The following is an 18279-nucleotide window of genomic DNA, read 5'->3' as shown; positions in this document are numbered from 1 at the left end:
GGAAGGGGCGGAGCCACGACCACTATTCAAACATACATAGATAACAGCATAAAACAAAACAATACGTAAACATACCGGTGCATTTTCAGCCAACAGGAGGACACATCGTAGGCGTAGGCGACGACGTTGGAAACGTAATTTCCACTCTGCTTTCATTTTTTTTCAGAAGATATTTTGGCGGGTAGCGAGCCGCGGTCAAATGTTGCGATCGTTATTTCTGGTCAGTGCGCCGCAGAGTATTCGATTTGAGACGACCCTACCCCGTTGAAATTCACGCACTACTCAAGTGAGTACAGAGGGCACAAAGTGCACTACATTGAAGTGTACATCTGGAAGAACGTGGATTGGAACACACTCTTGGTAAATATACAGACGTAGGCAAAATTGTTGGTACTCTTCCATTAAAGAAAGAAAACCCCACAATGGTCACTGAAATAACTTGAAACTGACAAAAGTAATAATAAATAAAAATTTACTGAAAATTAACTAATGAAAATCAGCTGTTGCTTTTGAATTGTGTTTCAACAGAATCATTTTAAAAAACAAACTGATGAAACTGGTCTAGACAAAAATGATGGTAGCCCTAGAAAAGATTGAAAATGATTTGACCATAGGGACATGTTAAACTAAGGTGTGTCCTGTAATTAGCATCACAGGTGTCTTCAAACTTGTAATCAGTCAGTCTGCCTATTTAAAGGGTGAAAAGTAGTCACTGTGCTGTTTGGTATCATGGTGTGTACCACACTGAACATGGACCACAGAAAGCTAAGGAGAGAGTTGTCTCGGGAGGTTAGAACGACAATTATAGACAAGCATGTTAAAGGTAAAGGCTATAAGACCATCTCCAAGCAGCCTGATGTTCCTGTGACTACAGTTGCACATATTATTCAGAAGTTTAAGGTCCACGGGACTGTAGCCAACCTCCCTGGACGTGGCCGCAAGAGGAAAATTGATGACAAATTGAAGAGACGGATAATACGAATGGTAACCAAAGAGCCCAGAACAACTTCCAAAGAGATTAGAGGTGAACTCCAAGGTCAAGGTACATCAGTGTCAGATCGCACCATCCGTCGCTGTTTGAGCCAAAGTGGACTTAATGGAAGACGACCGAGGAGGACACCAAATCATAAAAAAGTGAGACTGGAATATGCCAAAATGCATATTGACAAGCCACAAAGCTTCTGCGAGAATGTCCTTTGGACAGATGAGACAAAACTGGAGCTTTTTGGCAAGTCAAATCAGCTCTATGTTCACAGACGCAAAAATGAAGCATCCAAAGAAAAGAACACTGTACCTAATGTGAAACATGGAGGAGGCTCGGTTATGTTCTGGGGCTGCTTTGCTGCATCTGGCACAGGGTGTCTTAAATCTGTGCCGGGTACAATGAAATCTCAAGACTATCAAGGCATTCTGGAGCGAAATGTGCTGCCCAGTGTCAGAAAGCTTGGTCTCCGTCGCAGGTCATGGGTCCTCAAACAGGATAATGACCCAAAACACAGCTAAAAACACCCAAGAATGGCTAAGAACAAAACATTGGACTGTTCTGAAGTGGCCTTCTATGAGCCCTGATCTAAATCCTATTGAACATCTGTGGAAGGAGCTGAAACATGCAGTCTGGAGAAGGCACCCTTCAAACCTGAGACAGCTAGAGCAGTTTGCTCAAGAGGAGTGGGCCAACATACCTGTCGACAGGTGCAGAAGTCTCATTGAGAGTTACAGAAATCGCTTGTTTGCAGTGATTGCCTCAAAAGGTTGTGCAACTAAATATTAAGTTAAGAGTACCATCATTTTTGTCCAGGCCAGTTTCATTAGTTTGTTTTTTAAAATGATTCTGTTGAACCAAAATTCAAAAGCAATGTCTCATTTTCATTAGTTAATTTTCAATACATTTTTATTTATTATTACTTTTCTCAGTTTCAAGTTATTTCAGTGACCTTTGTGGGTTTTTCTTTCTTTAACGGAAGAGTACCAACAATTTTGCCTACGTCTGTAAGTATGGGATCAGAGATACCTGATATCAAAGGACTCTGATCTGGGCCAAAAAAAAACTCTGTTGTTGCATTTAAATAGTTATTTGCTGTCAAGACAGAGTCAGCACAAACTTGATCATTTCCCTTTGACCAGACGGCAAGTTAGATTGTGATGTTCTTTATACGCTTTTAAATTCTTCCTTTTTAGAACAATAATAGAAGATGAAGAATGGTAAAATTGCAAAACTCTCAAGAGATTGTTGAGGTTAGGCATTGTTCTCGGATGGTTATGGTTAGGATAGGTCGCAGCGAGAGTTTATTGCAAGTTTTCGTAATTTTGGGGGTTACCATCCAGACACGACCAGCAATGACTAAGAGTAGACAGACAGCTAGACCAAACAGCCATCTGTGTCGTTTGTTGTCAGCGGCCGACTGCTGGTCTGTCCTGATTCCTCCCAGCCTGTCTGTCATTGTCGATTTATATCCAGAATAGTGTTTCTTTCTCTCAAATATCTTTTGAAAAAGTTTGTTGGAGTTTCACTGAGGTCATTTATAGCAGTTAAATCAGCTTCCCAAGCTGCCAAAAAAAATGTACTTACATCATTTCTTTTCATGATGAACATTTCTGAACATCCGCAGACACTTTTGTGAAACTGTTGTACAATGTTTTTTGAACACATATTTGTCGGTGCTAATCAAGCCTGTCATTATTTATTCAACAAATGCACATCCTTCTCTGTTTATTGACAAAAAAAAGAAACTCCCAGCTTGCATTTCAAATGTAGTTATTGTTCTAGGAAATGGCCCACAGTCACCTCACAACAGCGAACCTGTCACATTTTCTGTCACATCAAATGATGTTTCATTAAAGCAGAGGAAGTTTTCTTGAAACATCATTGGCAAGTGTGTGTGTGTGAGTTCATAAGAATGTGTGTTGAGGCTGTGGGTGCAGCTTTATGTGTGTGTGACAATATGTTTGTGAGAATGTGTGGGAGTGTGTTATTGTCTCATGTCTAAATCAGTCCAGCTGATGTCCATCTGGCCCGGGGAGGTACAGGGGGGGATAGGAGTAGCATAGGGACTAGAGGGACTGGAGGGAGTGGGTGAGACAAAGCTGAGGGAGTGTGTGATCTTGTGGGAAGCGGGCGGAGGGTAGGAGGGCGGGTTTGAGGTCGCAGGAGGTCAAGAGACTGGAGTCCCATTCAGCAAACCCCCCCCCCCCCCCCCCCCCCCCCCCCCCCCCTCCCTTCAGGCAGGGACGGGATCTTTTCCTATTATTGGGGCCTTGACTCTCTTAACCAGAGTTGTAGAGTTGTCAAGTCTTGGGCTGTGGGCTTGTTTTCCTGAAAAGTGGCTTACAAATATCGGTAGTTGCAGGTTGTGTTTTTCGGGCTTGTTTCTAAAGTCTTATAGTTTATTTGGGCTCCTCTCTCTCTCCTGTCTACCGGTCTAGTTTGTCCTGTTGTCCTGTTGCAGGATCCGTACACAACCCTGATCCCTCCACCCCTTCCCTTCCCCCATACACACACACACACACAGAGAACTGACAGTCGCTCACCGCCACCACTCAAGAGTGTTGGTGTTGTTGTGAGACAAACCTCAAAAAGTACAACAAAGACACTTTTTCTTTTCTTCTCTTCCTTTTTTTTTTTCATGGTGCAATGGATATGCGATGATGTCACTTCCTCAACCAATAGGGATGGCAGACACTTCCAATCATCCAATCACATTGATTTGGTTTGCGTGAGAAAGTCATTGTTTTATTTGGAAAAATACATGTTGCAAACTACTTGCAAATTATGCTAGCTTTCCAACATCGTCGACTCTACCTTTAAGTTTATAACAAGAAAAATGTAAAGTCACAAGTAGTGAGACCCTTTTTTTTAAACTTGACCTCACTGTATAAAATGACCTGTGGTGACCTCTAGCATAATCACAGCCTCGTGAAACTTTACAGCCACAAACTACAGACCTAGGGCATTCAGAGGATGGATGGCTTTCCTAGCTAGAATGACAATAAGGGGGTTTCTGAGCAGAAGTGCTCGCCATCGAATCGTCGAAAAATGCAATTCTTGCAGAAATCTCCAAATGTCAAAAGTTTTTGATCCCAAATCACAGAATGATTTGTTCTATAGTGTTCCTCAAAGGTCTTGATGTCTCAATGTGGTATTTTGGAAGGATTATTGATTATTTTTATCAATTCTCAAGTGGTAAAAAATGGTTAAACTTAGCACCAAATCCATGTAATAAATGGTATCAACCCAAAAGTTGCTGCAACAACCTATGAGACGTAATAGAGCATGGGGATGACCATCATATACTTCTATCATAATGTTCTAAACCTTTATACACTTTTACAATTAATTTGAAATAATTAATTAATTAATGTTTATTTCTGATTTACGACTAGAACAACTTGACCCACAGTGCTGAGCAGCATCTCAAATTAATCTCCATGTTCCCAGCTTTCAGATGATGTACACCACTTTTATGTGACATCTACTGTTGACCTGCTATCTCTCCCTTAAAAAAAAGACAAATATGTGTCTATGGTGGGTCTCAGAGGGTTAACAAAGGAGCTGTGTGTATATGTATGTGTCATTAGAGCATCAGTGGGGCAGCTGGTAAGTGTGTTAATGAGCTACATGAAGCTTATCCAGGATCAGACTTAACTCAACACTCCACTTCCTCTTCCTCTTTACCTCATACTGTAAAGCCTTTCTTGCTAACGCTGCAGCCTATTAAATATTAATAGTTCCGGTGACTGGCAATGAGTGGTTAGCGTGTGATCACCGTCGTCGTCGTCACTCGCTGGCTCGATCTAATAGGTGTTTCCCATCCGTCATCAGCGGATATAGCCTATTTATAACAGAGGAGGCTGTTTGTCTGTCCGTCTTATGTTGTCATAAATAAATCTTTATGACAAATTTAGGATTTTAAACTCCTCTGACTCATACTCATAGCGAGGCTCAGACTAATCTGATCAACGTAGATGGAAATATGATGAACAACAACAACAACAAGGGAGGAGAAATAATACACGTAGGCTGGCGGGTCCGTCCTCTCCTCTCCCCCTACATGCTTCAGCCTTCCCCTCAAGTACATTTTTACTCCTGCGGATATTCTGCAACCAGACACAACCAAAGCGCCTCAGCTGAACAAAACGCTGCGCCTCGTTGTCCTTCTGTGTTCTGCATTTAAAGGGACTATTTGTAACTTTCAGAAATACTTGATAACAGCGACACCTGCCGCCGTTAAGTCAACGAAAGTCAGCATCGGGCTCGCGCTTGCTCGCTCTAAATATACCTGAATGAGCATCGCTGAAAACAGTGAGGCGACACACGTCAGCTAAAACCACAATATCACTCTATATTTCAGCTGCTTGGCAACAATGTTAGCTGACCAGACGAAGGTCTCTCCATGAACATGATTTAGATCTGATCCTAGTGTTGGCTTTACCTGCCTCACCCTCCTGCGCCCGCATGGAGACACCGGCAACCGTAGCCTCTCCTCCGCTGCCTGCTTGCCTTCACTGACACAGCGCGCACCAACAGAGGTTTTCTGTGTCTTGTGAAGTGACGGAGCTCCGCAGAGAGAAACGTGAACCGTGACACCGGCACCCGGTGTCTCCCTGCGGGCGCAGGAGGGAGGCGATAAAGTAACTCGCTGCGGAGCTCCGTCACTTCACAAGACACGGGAAACCTCTGTTGGTCTGGAGGAGCTGCAGCAGTTATTTCTGTACAAACATCCCCTGTACATTCACTAGATATTCTCAGAGCTAAACTAACTCTTCTGCAGTGTGGAGTGTGCACACGTTCACATCTAGAGCGCATATGCGAGCACGCATGTGTCCCGACCCGGTACATTTATACGCTTAAAAAGTTACAAACAGTCCCTTTAACAATAAACTAGTATTTACTTTGTTTTAAAACTGTAATCTTTGTTGTTTAAAAAACAACATTATAGGTCTACCTAAAGGCTTATAGCACTAAAATCTAGGGATGGGTCATGATTCTCAATTTTTCTAATAGTCATTCAATTATAGAAAATCAAACAGTTTATGCAACTATCATCATATCTTCAAAATGATATTTTCCCTTGTTTTAACCGTCACAGGCACCGCCTGGTTGTTACGTTACTAACGTGTGTGGCACGTTCAGTTAGGCTCTTTTCCGTCAGTTCAGGTATTATGTGTGTGTGTGCGTGCGTTTCAACTGGTAGATCAGCTGTTCGAGCGGCGGAACATCGTAACACACTTCCAATAATATGGTTGAATAAACCCTTAATTCATAGTGTTAGATGGGAAAATGTGCTGACCCTACATGCCGTTTTCTCTCTCACCACGGAGCAGCATCAGTCCATGTCCATGAGGGTCTGTGCGGACTGTGTGTGTGTGTGTGTGTGCAGCCCAAAATGTATTCATCCATCCATTAATTTTCATCTGCTGATCCAGGGCCTGTCAATAACGTAGCTAAATATGCAAGTGTAGGTTATCTGAGGTCACTTCTTCAGGTCGTCCTCCCATCCCTCCATAGTAGAAGGCAGAGCTATGATCACATTATCCCGTCTGAGCTGTAATAAGGTGGTGTTCACACATGTTTTACTAGATTTATTAATACAGTCAAGTACAAGTTGTCCTTCACGGGAGACGTATATCGATATAAAATCGATTTGAGGCGCAAAAATCGATTGTATCGATACTAAGGATTTGCACCTTGTATTTAAGGACGACAAACGTTATATGAAAGTGTTTTTTAGCACTTTTATTAGTAAAGAAATGTTAAAACGTTTCCTTGTCATGATATCTATGTGCATCACGCAGCATCAGCCTCACGTATCCAGACGGAAAGCAGACGGTCCGCGAGGCAAATTATCACGGGAGTAAAGTAAAAAACAAAACAGAAATTCAACAAACGTTATTCTAACATAGTTTTAAAATGTTGTTCCGTATGTTTTCATGTATGAAAAGACCCTAAATGAACACTGTAGGTGGACTACTTGATTACTATAAGCAGATTATTTATACAGCGTTTGTAGAGGAATGATTCTGTCCCAAGCTGTTTGATCACTATCAGCTGTTTGATCACTATCAGGTGTTTGATCACTATAAGCGGTTGATCTCTGTATTATTACTCTACCATTTATCTTGAAAATGAGAACAGAAGCAGCAGGTTGAACCACTGTTCATTTAACTTGAATAGAAGTTGGTTTATTATATGTTTTGTTAAATATTGCACTGCCTTGTATCTTGAGAACTGAATCAGCGGGTCCTGCAGTTGCACTTTTTATTATTTCCAAATATAAGGTGTATGTATGTGCCATTAATCGTTGTTTACTTGTTTATATCCATAATTAATTTATCCCTGATTCCTTACAGGAAAAACTTTGAGGAATTCTGACCTGCTCTGTATCGATTTCAAGTCATTGAATCGTATCGTATCGCTCTAGATGAGCCAAATATCATCCTTGAATCGTATCGGAACCATGGAAAGTGATACGCATTGCATCGTATTGTATCGTTGTAAAAAATGTATAATTACACCCCTAATTGAGTATCATAGCTATAGGCAGAAAAGGAAACCCAACAGTGTTGCCATGTCTGTGTATCAGATTGTTATATACAGTATCTTAACCCTGTGATGTACTACATCTATTCATTTGTATTGATGGCAGATGAGTAATTTCTGTTGTTTACACCTCACTCTGTATGTTCTTCTACTCACACTTTCTGTTTTGCTTTTTTCGCTCTGAAGCGTGTGATATAACACCTCCTTTCAGACACAAACTCATTCTCTTACACTCTTTCCCTCATCCACACTGGTGCAGATTTACACACACACACACGCACACACACATCCCAGTGAGTCATTCACTCACGTGTCGTCATGTTTCACTGAGTGGGGTTAAGTTAAAGCAGCTTAGTGCACTGACAGAAAGCCTGTTAAATCTAAAGCAACAACAGATCATCCCAGCACACTGTCCCTCTGCCTGAAGTAGTCTGTTAGTATGAGTGAGTGATCGTGTTTGCAGTTGAATGAAAAGAGGCTTCCATTACCCCCCTTTGACAGCTCCGCTGTTAGAGTCGAGGACTGAAAATTACCCCGGATCTTCAGCATCCACGGAGCTCATAGAGCAATCGCACTAGCGTTTGTAAATGTAATGTAAATCAGCGACACACAGTGAAATTTACTCTCTGCATTTAACCCATCCTAGTATTAGGAGCAGTGGGCAGCTACTATCTAGCGCCCGGGGAGCAGTTTTGTTGGTCTGGTACCTTGCTCAAAGGCACCCCGGCAGTGCCCAAGAGGCGAACTGGCACCTCTCCAGCCTCCAGTCTACTGTCCGTACTTGGTCGGAACAGACGGGGTTGCGTGAGCAGTGTGTGACGGCTACCTGTCTCACGTGTGTGGCGTCCACACTGGCAGCGTCTCTGCTGCTGCTGCTGTCAGCCCTTTCTTTCTACATAGAGTTTGCCTTTCATAACGACCATTCCACTTCATTGTAAATGTCATTTATATTTATTTAAGACAGAAAAAATTTGAGAAGCGTGTGCTCATTTGTAAATAATAGTAATAATCCACAATTAAAACCTCGTACTTTATTCATTCATGGAGCCGTGCAAGTCACTGCATGTTGTACAACACTATCCTGCAAATATTTCACAATAAAAGCCTTGTGTTAACAAATGAAAGAATTCTGTCCACAGAAAAAAAAAATGCTTTAGGGCTTTTATTTTGAAATGGAAGCAGGAAGTGTTTCATTGTACAGATGTCTAGACATTGAAACTGTAGTAATGTAGCTGATATGATGTCGATATACTGTCAAAAAGAACATTTTCACTGTCTGTTGTTGCTGTGAACCGCGTGGCTCGCGGTAAAAATAGCCGAGGCCTCGAATCTTTAGAAGATTAGCTGCTCTAACCTGTTAACACGGACGCCGTAATAAAAAACAACAACAAGTTCCACAGCCGCCACGCGCTGCTGACGTTCCCCGTGTGGCCCGGCGGTCAGACTATGACTGACAAAATGCTCTGAATATCCAGACTTTGCACGTGTTTATTTCTGAGAGTCAAGCTCACATTGGTATCATAAATAGATTTTTAGATCACCATCATCAAATATACTGGACTCTCTATACAATTGTACCAGTTGATGTGTCTGTGTGGGTGTTACGCATTTGTCTATTAGAGATGATGATGATGGGCTTTGTGACGAGGCAGGTAATCCCCGGCAAGCAACTACGTGATGTCTACGTCACTGAGGAGATGGAAACTCTTGTGGATTAGCTCTCATGAACACAACACAGACGGCCGTGCACAGTCATTCATATATTCTCTAGCCGCCGAGCGAAGCAGTGCGCCGAGAAACGAGGAGATGCAAAGAGAGGGAAAGGATACGTAACAGAGAGAAGAGAGAGAGACACACGGAGGGAGAACTCAGTCGCTTTTTGTGACAATTTTGTTCCGCAATTTTTTCAACTCCAGAAATTTGGCTGGATAATAATTTATTGAGCTGATTTCAGTCTTTTTGTCGGTTGCACAATTGTGACCTCTTAGTGTAGAAATGACAGTCATCAGCTTTTCAAAGTAAGTGTATGATAACCTCAAAGTATTTGCCAGCTTGTTATGTCTGATGTTCTCGCTCTAGGCCTGAGAAGAAGCGTTGGAAATACACTCTACTAAACAGTTTGCTCTTCTCTTGCAGTGTGCCCACCGTCCCAGTGAAGAACCTCAACGGATCCAGTCCTGTTCACCCTGCACTCGCTGGTAAAATCACACTCTCACTAACCACGGACTGTTAACCGATAGAACAAGTTGAAATTTTGATTCATTTCTTTGAGATTTTTTTTTCTGTTTTCTAACCAGACTTGGATTTCTCTCTCTCGCTGTATTTTCAGGGATCACAGGTATCCTGATGAGTGCTGCCGCTCTGCCTGTGTGTCTGACTAGACCTCCAAAACTCGTGCTGCACCCTCCGCCTGTCAGCAAGAGCGACATCAAACCCGTGCCGAGCTTTGGCCATTGCTGTAGGAAGACCACTAAGAAACAGGCTCGCAAGGGTAAGCTCTCAAGTCAAGACCAGCCACAGAAATGAAAAAAAAAAAACACTGTGTGCCGGATAAGAGTGAAGGTCTCACCGTTTCTTGCCCTTCATCCCCCTCCTTCTGTTCCCTCTCCTTCCTGTCTGCAGGTAAAACTCCAGAGGAAGTGGTGAAGAAGTACCTGCAGAAAGTAAAAAGTCCACCAGAGGAGGTACGAACAGTATTTGTATCTATATCTTTCATAGTGCTAACTCATTAAACGATACAGAATAATGGGTTTTCTTGTTCTTTTCCTAGGACTGTACCATCTGTATGGAGCCGTTGGGGGGTCCGTCTGGATACAAGGGTCCAGGGGTGGGGCCCGTGTCTCGGGCGGAGTCAGTCGGGCGACTAGCACAGTGTGGACACCAGTACCATTTCCAGTGTCTGGTGGCCATGTATAATAATGGGAACAAGGATGGCAGGTAGGTCAGAGACAGAGAGACTCTTCATCGTCTATTAACTGTTTTTCACAAATTAGCTCATCAATTTTCTTCCTCTCTTTTGCAGTCTTCAGTGTCCCACCTGTAAAACCATCTACGGCGTCAAGACAGGCAACCAGCCGGCAGGGAAGATGGAGTACCACGTCATCCCTCACTCTCTACCGGGACATCCTGACTGCAAAACCATACGCATCATCTACAACATACCACCAGGCCTTCAGGTACTCCAAAACAACTGGGCTGACAGTTTACAACAGGGCCGCACAATTAATCAAATATTAATCGGGATCACAACTCAGGCTATTAATAAAATGCTCCACTCATAGAAAACTGCTCCGTGTTAAATCAAGCGCTTCTTAAACTAACAGCCAGCCGGCGATCACAATGTTTTGGCTTCACTTTTGGGGAGCTGCCACACCACTGCGTGAATCTGATCCTCGCCCTAACATCATCCATCCTTATTATCCAGAGATTGGACATTAGCAAGAAGAGTGCTGGGCAGAGGTGAACGGTAGGCACGAGCTCTTAGTCTGTTCCGTATCCCTCCCCGTATACCTTGATGTTTCCTCCGTCGTTTTTCATGTAAACGTACCACTGTTCTCGTCTTGGTTCGCTCTAGTGATCTCAGCCAGCAACGCTGGGTCGATGGAAAAAGTGTTCAAAAAACTTTGTTTTAATGTCCAGAAGTGTGTCGCAGTCGTACGATGTCAGTGCCGATGTGTAGGTAGCAAAAAAGATGTTCAAAATAAATACAAAAACTAAGAAAACACACAATCTCCGGGGAGCTCAGCTCACAGCTGCGCCATCATAATGTACTGCATATTACTCTTTTTAAATGAAAATGCGCTAAAAAATGTTTTGATTTTGATTCTAGGAGATGCAACTGTGAATAAGGATCAGTCTTACTTTGATGCAAATATTTGTACATTAGCAGGATGTACAAACGTACGTTCTTGTGCATAGCTGTAAAAAGAATAGCTTGAAGGACACAGTTTTGCAAAACTTGCAACATGACTGCAGTTGGAAAATTGGAAATTGGAAATTTAAGTTATTTAAAGGAACATACGTCATGGGGGCATTTTACGTTAATTGTTGCATGCATGGATGTAAACGGGAATATTAGTGAAACATTTTCTCTAGCCATGTTAACTACTGTCTTTTTAGGGAACACGGGCAAAAACTGGAATATTTTGTGCATGTAGATGTAGTCACTAGTGTTGTTTTTATTCCCATATGAGGTATTACACGGTCAGAGTTGGGTTGTCTGCTAATATCGACCTCCTCCCTTTCCTTTTCAGGGACCAGAGCATCCAAACCCAGGGAAGCCCTTCACTGCCAGAGGCTTTCCCCGACACTGCTACCTCCCAGACAGCGAGAGAGGACGCAAGGTAAACACAATCCACCGTCCTGTTTACAGACCCATGTAGATCCATTCTTCATACAGATGTGTTTTTAAAGGGGCTATAGTCTTGAGTTGTGGTGGATGCTGGTCATTAGAGACTCCATTTCTAACCGAATGTTAGCTTATCGTTGCACACAGTTAGTCCTGAGGCGGAGAATAGAGTAAACTCATGAGCATGCATGATGTCACATACATTGGATTTCCCCCGGAAAAAAAAACGTCCCGCATTCTTCACATCAAAAGCAGTCTACAGGTTTATAGAGGAAACCAAGAAAGTCACGGAAGGTCTAATTTTTAGGGTTAGATTACAACCTGTTCACACATTGGCAATAAAAAAAACAATTCAAAAATGTTTGATGTGTCAAAACTTGCACACAGCCCTTTAAATTTTTTTATTTTTTTTTTTTTTTTTTTTTAAATAAACTTTTGTCCTTACCCCTCAGGTACTGAGACTGCTCCTGGTGGCATGGGACCGCAGGTTGATCTTCTCAGTTGGGACTTCGAGCACGACCGGAGAGTCTGACACCGTCATCTGGAATGAGGTACAGACACAATAACGTTAGACCGTAACTCAGGAAATGGATTTTTATAAACTGTAGTTTGTGATATCTATAACAGAAACAAAAGAAAACAGTTGTTGTCCCTCCCTCTCTTCAAGGTCCACCATAAGACAGAGTTTGGCTCCAACCTGACAGGGCACGGCTTCCCCGACCCCGGACACCTCAACAACGTTCTGGAAGAGCTCCGAGCTCAGGGCATCACAGAGGACGACGGACTGATGGAAAAGTGAAAGGACAAGGCAGCGGAGGAGGAGGAGGAGGAGGATGAGGAGAAATCCGTGTGAGAGCAACGAAGAGTGGAAGGGAGAACGAGGAGAAGAGGAAGAGACCGTGAAAATAACAGAAGCAGGAGGAGGAAAAGAGAACGCACTCTCTCTGCCAGCACTTAAAAGGGGTGCAGGGGGGGGACATCTCGGGTTCTGGAAGACATTGATTTGGTTTTGCGGAGGGGAACCGCTTTTTCAAGAGTCACCGCTGGGTTCGCCTGTCAATGCAAGTCTGTCCAAACTTCACAGTTTTCACAAGCAAGCACGGAAAAAAAAAAGCAACGCAGAAAGAAGAGGACGAGGAGGCGAAGAAAATGATGGCACTCGTGGTTTTAGCTAGGTACTAAAATGACAACAAGTGAGAATGAAATGGTACTAATATTTAGGACAAAAACAAGTTCACTTTACTGAGAGAGAGAGAGAGAGAGAGAGAGAGAGAGAGTAACCAGAAAAAGAAGGTCAAAATGTAAGAGCAGTTCAATGAAAACTGGAAGAGAAAGGACAAAGAGAGAAAGAAGTTGGAGTGGTGGGGGGAGGGGACAGGAATGCAGGAATGATGTAGCAGAAAGAGACAAAAGATGGTGTATGAATGTAGCGTAGGATAGGAGTAGAGTAAAACTAACTTGTACGGTACTCAACGGGTACTTTGGCTGTCATTTAAAAAACACAAGGAAACCGAGAAGAGCGATGAAGGGAAAGACAGATGGACTCTGCCGGCTTTTGTTCAAACCACCTGCTTTGTTTGTGGTTGAAGTTTAGTGCCGTCGCTCCCTCTTGTGGTGGTACTGATGAACTACGATTCAGCCTGCAAGCTACTGGAACAAATCAAACATGTTACTATGAGTTATCCACACGTGTTACTTTTTTTTTTTTATCATTGTTGCTATAATCCTCATTTAATGCCTTTCCATACTTTACCTCCTACCTTTGACTTGATGGGGTTTTTATACGACCTAGGCTCTCCGTACATTTATGGTTGTGTGTGAAATGACAAAAGACCAAACTGAGGCCTCGTCATTTGGTCCTATTTGGAGTCTTACTATTGAGCCACTGTGGTACGAGTTAACCGTAGACACACAGGTACCGCTATTTACTTATATATCTTATATTTTTGTCCCTATTGACGGTTCACGTTGTGTTCAGTGGGCGTTAATGCTGTTGCATCTCGTCAACAGTGTGGCACCAGTGAGAAAAAAGGTGAGGATGGGGAATAAAAACTGTTTTAGGGTCGCCTAGAAGCGATGAGGATTTGCTTCGAGGCCCAAGTGTTTAGTTCTAGTTGAACGAGCTTCACTGTCAGTGCTTAAAACTGAAGAGAAATGAACTGGTGGGGGCTGGTCTCGCAGACAGGAAGCCTCTTAGATTGGGCAGAGGGTCGGGGGGGGGGGGGGCGATGGAGAGGACAAGAGGGAGACCTGAAGCAGAGGTCACAACCTGGTCAAACACATACAAAACACTAATTTTAATTGGTCGATCTGACAATTTGTCAAGGAGGCTGGGATTAGGGATGCACCGATCCGACCGGGTACTGATCCAATACCGGTCTTTAATTAATAAGCTGTTTGCCTCACTGTGTGGAAGTGACTGGGATCATTCTTTCATGTGTAAGGCGCCATCAGGCTGGACTTTAAAACATTACAATCTTAACTTTGTAAAAGAAAATGTAACAAATAAATACATAGATATAAATTTACTGCTATGTATTATTAAAATAATAAATCCAGCAATTTATCAGGAATAATAAACCTTTTTAATGCGGCAACAAAATGGTCAAAACTTAAACAGGAATTAAATTCAAGTCTATAATGTATGTAGTATATATACTACATAGAATTGAATAGAATAGATTGGCCCCATTGTCACCGAGACGCAATCCAGCTATTTGAGTCAGTATCAGCCTGCCGATCCGGTCTTGGTAACATCGGTGCATCCTTAACTTAGCCTCCATATGTGGTTGTTAGTAACTAGTAGAGCATTACAAATGAAGACACGCACACACAATAAAGAAGGAAAACATGATTAAACAGTCAGGCAATTAAAGGGTCCCATACTTACAGTATGTACTGCAAATGTAAATTCCCCTCTTATGTGTCATCAAAGATAAATAGTAAATGATTATTTCCCCGTTTTTACTGAATGTAAAGATATAGAGGAGTAATGTCTACCTGAGCAGAGAATGAAGTCTCTCTCCCTCTATGTGTGTGTGCCGTAATCAGAGCTCCTCTTTGCTTCGTTGACATAGCCGGGCCGGCCGTACCTGCCTTTTTCGTGCATGTGAGCCACCGGCTAGCTCACAGACGCCGCTCTGCAACTGCTCCCATACGGCGGTTAGGGTCGATAAGTCGTCGCGGAAGCGTGGAACCCCCCGCCCTCCAGGTCAACACCGTTATCTCTGTCAGCTCTATTGCTGTTGTTACCGCTGTTAGCGCCGTTAGCTGCGAGCCGCCGGCTCAGCCGTCGCATGTTGAGAGCCGTGCGGAGGCAATAGAAAATGCTCCCAAGCTTGCATTCAGCACCTTTAAAATGTCATATTGCAAGTAGGGATGTGACGGTTAGGAAATTTGAATAAACTCGTGACAACACCGGTGTTACTGATAACACCGGACATTTTACAAGAAAAGTGGCGGGGGATATATGTAGCGCGCTTACCTTGATCTCGACCGTCAGGTGGCGGTGTGTCTGGCCTCTCCGGTCCAGCCTTCGCTGCGGGGCAGCAGGGGTCTACCTGGCGCCGCTGCGCCGTGCATACCGGCCGTGTCTGCTCCGTCCTCCTCTGCGCTGATTGCCTCATTAAACATTACGGTTCTCTTGTAGTTCTGGGTTTAAATCTGAAATATTGCCAAATAGGCAAAGTTTGCTTTTCGCTTCGACACCAAATCCTTCACACTCTGACACCTGCTGCTCTGAGCTGAGACTCCTTAAGATGCGTTCACTGTCAGTTTGTAGCGTCCGTCATCCGACTATCTATTGATAACATGCTGCTGATATGCCAAAATTAACTAAATGGGTTTTATTTCTGTAAAAAAAAAAAAAGTGAAACGACGATGGGTATGTAATGTAATCGGTGTGTGCCCCGACCACCGTGTAACACCCGACTACCGCGACAAGCCTAATTGCAAGTCCCCAAAACCAATTTTAAACCAACTACAGGAAACACATCACAACTGGGCTTGCTCCAGCTTGGCTGGCACTGAGATCCATCCAATAAGGCCAGTTTACAGCATCTGGACCAGAAGGCCGTCCTTCTGTGGATTCACCGCGTTTAAATCCGATGAGCCTGCTGTGTCGGCCGATCAGTAAATGTGAGTTCTTTATGTGGCGATGTTACAATTCAAATTGTTAAGTATACTGTACACGATACTCAATATGGGACATTTAATCTATGACTTGTTGACCTCAGTTGGAGATCAGTAGCATCATTCTGATCTCAACAACACACATAAAAACTCTCCTCTTCTTACCTCTGCCTCTCCTGACAAATAACACACTGCCCAGTCTTTGAGTTGGGTCTGTACATGACCCCTTATCACAATGTTGTGTGTGTGTGTGTGTGTGTGTGTGTGTGTGTGTGTGTGTGTGTGTGTGTATGCTCCCAGTTTACGGTATTATGTTGGTACTTAACGGGAATCCCTATCCTTTAACTGTGATGATGATTGATGATGGTACTCCCTTCCTTCTTTATTATGTTATTTTAATATGAAATGTAGTTATGCCTTTGTTTTTTAATAGCATTTCTCTTGACACTATCATAGAGTAAACTGCCTTGTTCATTTTGTATGTTTACGTTGTATTAATTTGACCCCTTTTCATTTGAGTTTACAAAGTATTGTTAAATATGTCTTTTCTTCTTTTTTTCATTGTGTACAGAAAGTTAAGCTGATTTGTGTCATCTTTTCTGGAAAAGGAATTTGATGGTAGACTTTTAATGAAAAGTTTTAATGAATTTTAATAGCAAGTCAAACCCTTATACACTTGCTCTTCCGTGGGGGTAAACAATACTTTTATTTTCTACATATCATCTGTCCTGCTGCTGTTCTGCACTGAGCCTTCGTCAGCCCTCCAGAGCTCTCAACATTTGTGAGCCTGGAAGATTTCGTAGTCGACGTGTCGATGGACATTTTGCTCTTCGTCTTACGTCCGCCCCTCTTTTCGGCAGCAGAATGGTTGAAGTGCAGGTGGCATGAGGAAAATTATTATTTGAAACATTGTAAAATATAAAATCACTCCTGCGTTGTTGCAGTTTTCTTGCTCTGTTGGCCCAAACACTGCACAGTGACTCCGGGGAAAAACACTTGATTTTGTATGGCCAGTAAATCACTCACTTGATTGTGGATTTTTGTTAATAAAATAATGTTTTTCATTTCTAAACAAATGAACAAGAAATTGAAATAAATGTTTTTTTTTTTATTACTATTTCTCTTGACTTTATGAATTGGATGAATGGAGTCAGATTCGGCCATGAGTTGGTTATTGTGGGGTTTAAAAAGTGATGAATTATTAACCTCAAGTGTCTTTGGAAGAGAATACTGGTCGATTTTAAAGGTTTCGATCCGACGGTGTGCAGTGTCTGAAGCCGCATGAGCAAACAGTAGCAAACAGCCAGGACTAGTAACTCGCCATGTCCCTTCTTTAAATGTGGATTTTTTTTTCCCATGAACAGTTCTGATCCCTACTGAAGGCAATACTTCCTTCAAACGTCCGTGGATAAGAAGGGCCTTCCGTGACATTGTCTTCATGTTTATGAGGGGTGGGTGGGGAAAAGGTGATCATCGGTTCTCGGTATGGAGAGAGAGAGAGCATCAACAGCAAAGTGTACATATTGCAAAAATAATTGCTGGAGTATGGGTGATTAATACAAGGCCAAAATAAAGAATGAAACTTACCTGTTGTGTCGTTCTAATTCTTAATAGCCATAGACAGAGGTGTATAAAAAAGAAACTGCTGTGAGATATTAATTAAAAAAGACGTATTGACCTGTGCATCTTGTAGGAAATTCTCATCTACATTTCTATTTGAAAAACAATCAGCTCATCCTACCTTACATACCTTTTCCAGTATCTGACCGCTTGTCTGCATCTCAAATTTCCATCATTTAAAAAAACAATCATGTATCGTAGTCAAGCTTTTGCAAGCAAATCAAATGTCAAAGTCAATAATTTGACAGCCAATCACGCCGCATAGTCCCATCTTTGTAAAAGCCAACGAAAAGGCGAGGTCAATCTTTTAAATGATCTGCCATCGCTGCCATTCGTCGCTCTTTCTCCGTGGTTTTCAGGAGGTTAGGTAACGTCTAAATTTAATTCAATTTGAGTCTTATAAAACGGGCTCTGTGTTCATTTTGATGGCATGAATGTTCACGTAAATGTCACCACCTCATATGATCACTAAATTTGCATTTGGCCAACGTCACATCTTTCTCTAAACATTCGTTAGCTAGCTACCAACGTTAATAAGTTAACTATTTCCGGACCAGATTGACATCCTGGTATACCTGGTTTGTCCCGGTGTCCAGATAATAATAAAAAGTATGGAAATATGTCCCAATTATATATGTAAAAC

At 42.5% G+C, this 18279-nt stretch overlaps 1 protein-coding gene across 3 annotated transcripts in view; it reads left to right on the top strand.

Annotated features, from left to right (window-relative positions):
* The window catches only part of LOC119485320 (E3 ubiquitin-protein ligase DTX4-like), a 39705-nt gene extending 25536 nt beyond the window's left edge, over positions 1 to 14169 (top strand). For all 3 annotated transcript variants that reach the window (XM_037764829.1, XM_037764828.1, XM_037764827.1), the window contains exons 5-12: positions 9674 to 9735; positions 9867 to 10028; positions 10160 to 10221; positions 10308 to 10474; positions 10560 to 10713; positions 11791 to 11880; positions 12338 to 12436; positions 12553 to 14169. In XM_037764829.1, the coding sequence (XP_037620757.1) occupies positions 9674 to 9735; positions 9867 to 10028; positions 10160 to 10221; positions 10308 to 10474; positions 10560 to 10713; positions 11791 to 11880; positions 12338 to 12436; positions 12553 to 12684 (928 nt within the window). In that variant the 3' untranslated portion in view covers positions 12685 to 14169. The remainder of the gene's footprint in view (positions 1 to 9673; positions 9736 to 9866; positions 10029 to 10159; positions 10222 to 10307; positions 10475 to 10559; positions 10714 to 11790; positions 11881 to 12337; positions 12437 to 12552) is intronic.
* The last annotated feature ends 4110 nt before the right edge of the window (positions 14170 to 18279 follow it).

This window comes from Sebastes umbrosus, chromosome 3 (assembly GCF_015220745.1).
Source record: "Sebastes umbrosus isolate fSebUmb1 chromosome 3, fSebUmb1.pri, whole genome shotgun sequence".
In the NCBI taxonomy this organism is placed as follows: domain Eukaryota; kingdom Metazoa; phylum Chordata; class Actinopteri; order Perciformes; family Sebastidae; genus Sebastes; species Sebastes umbrosus.
This window is presented reverse-complemented; position numbering and strand designations above follow the sequence as displayed.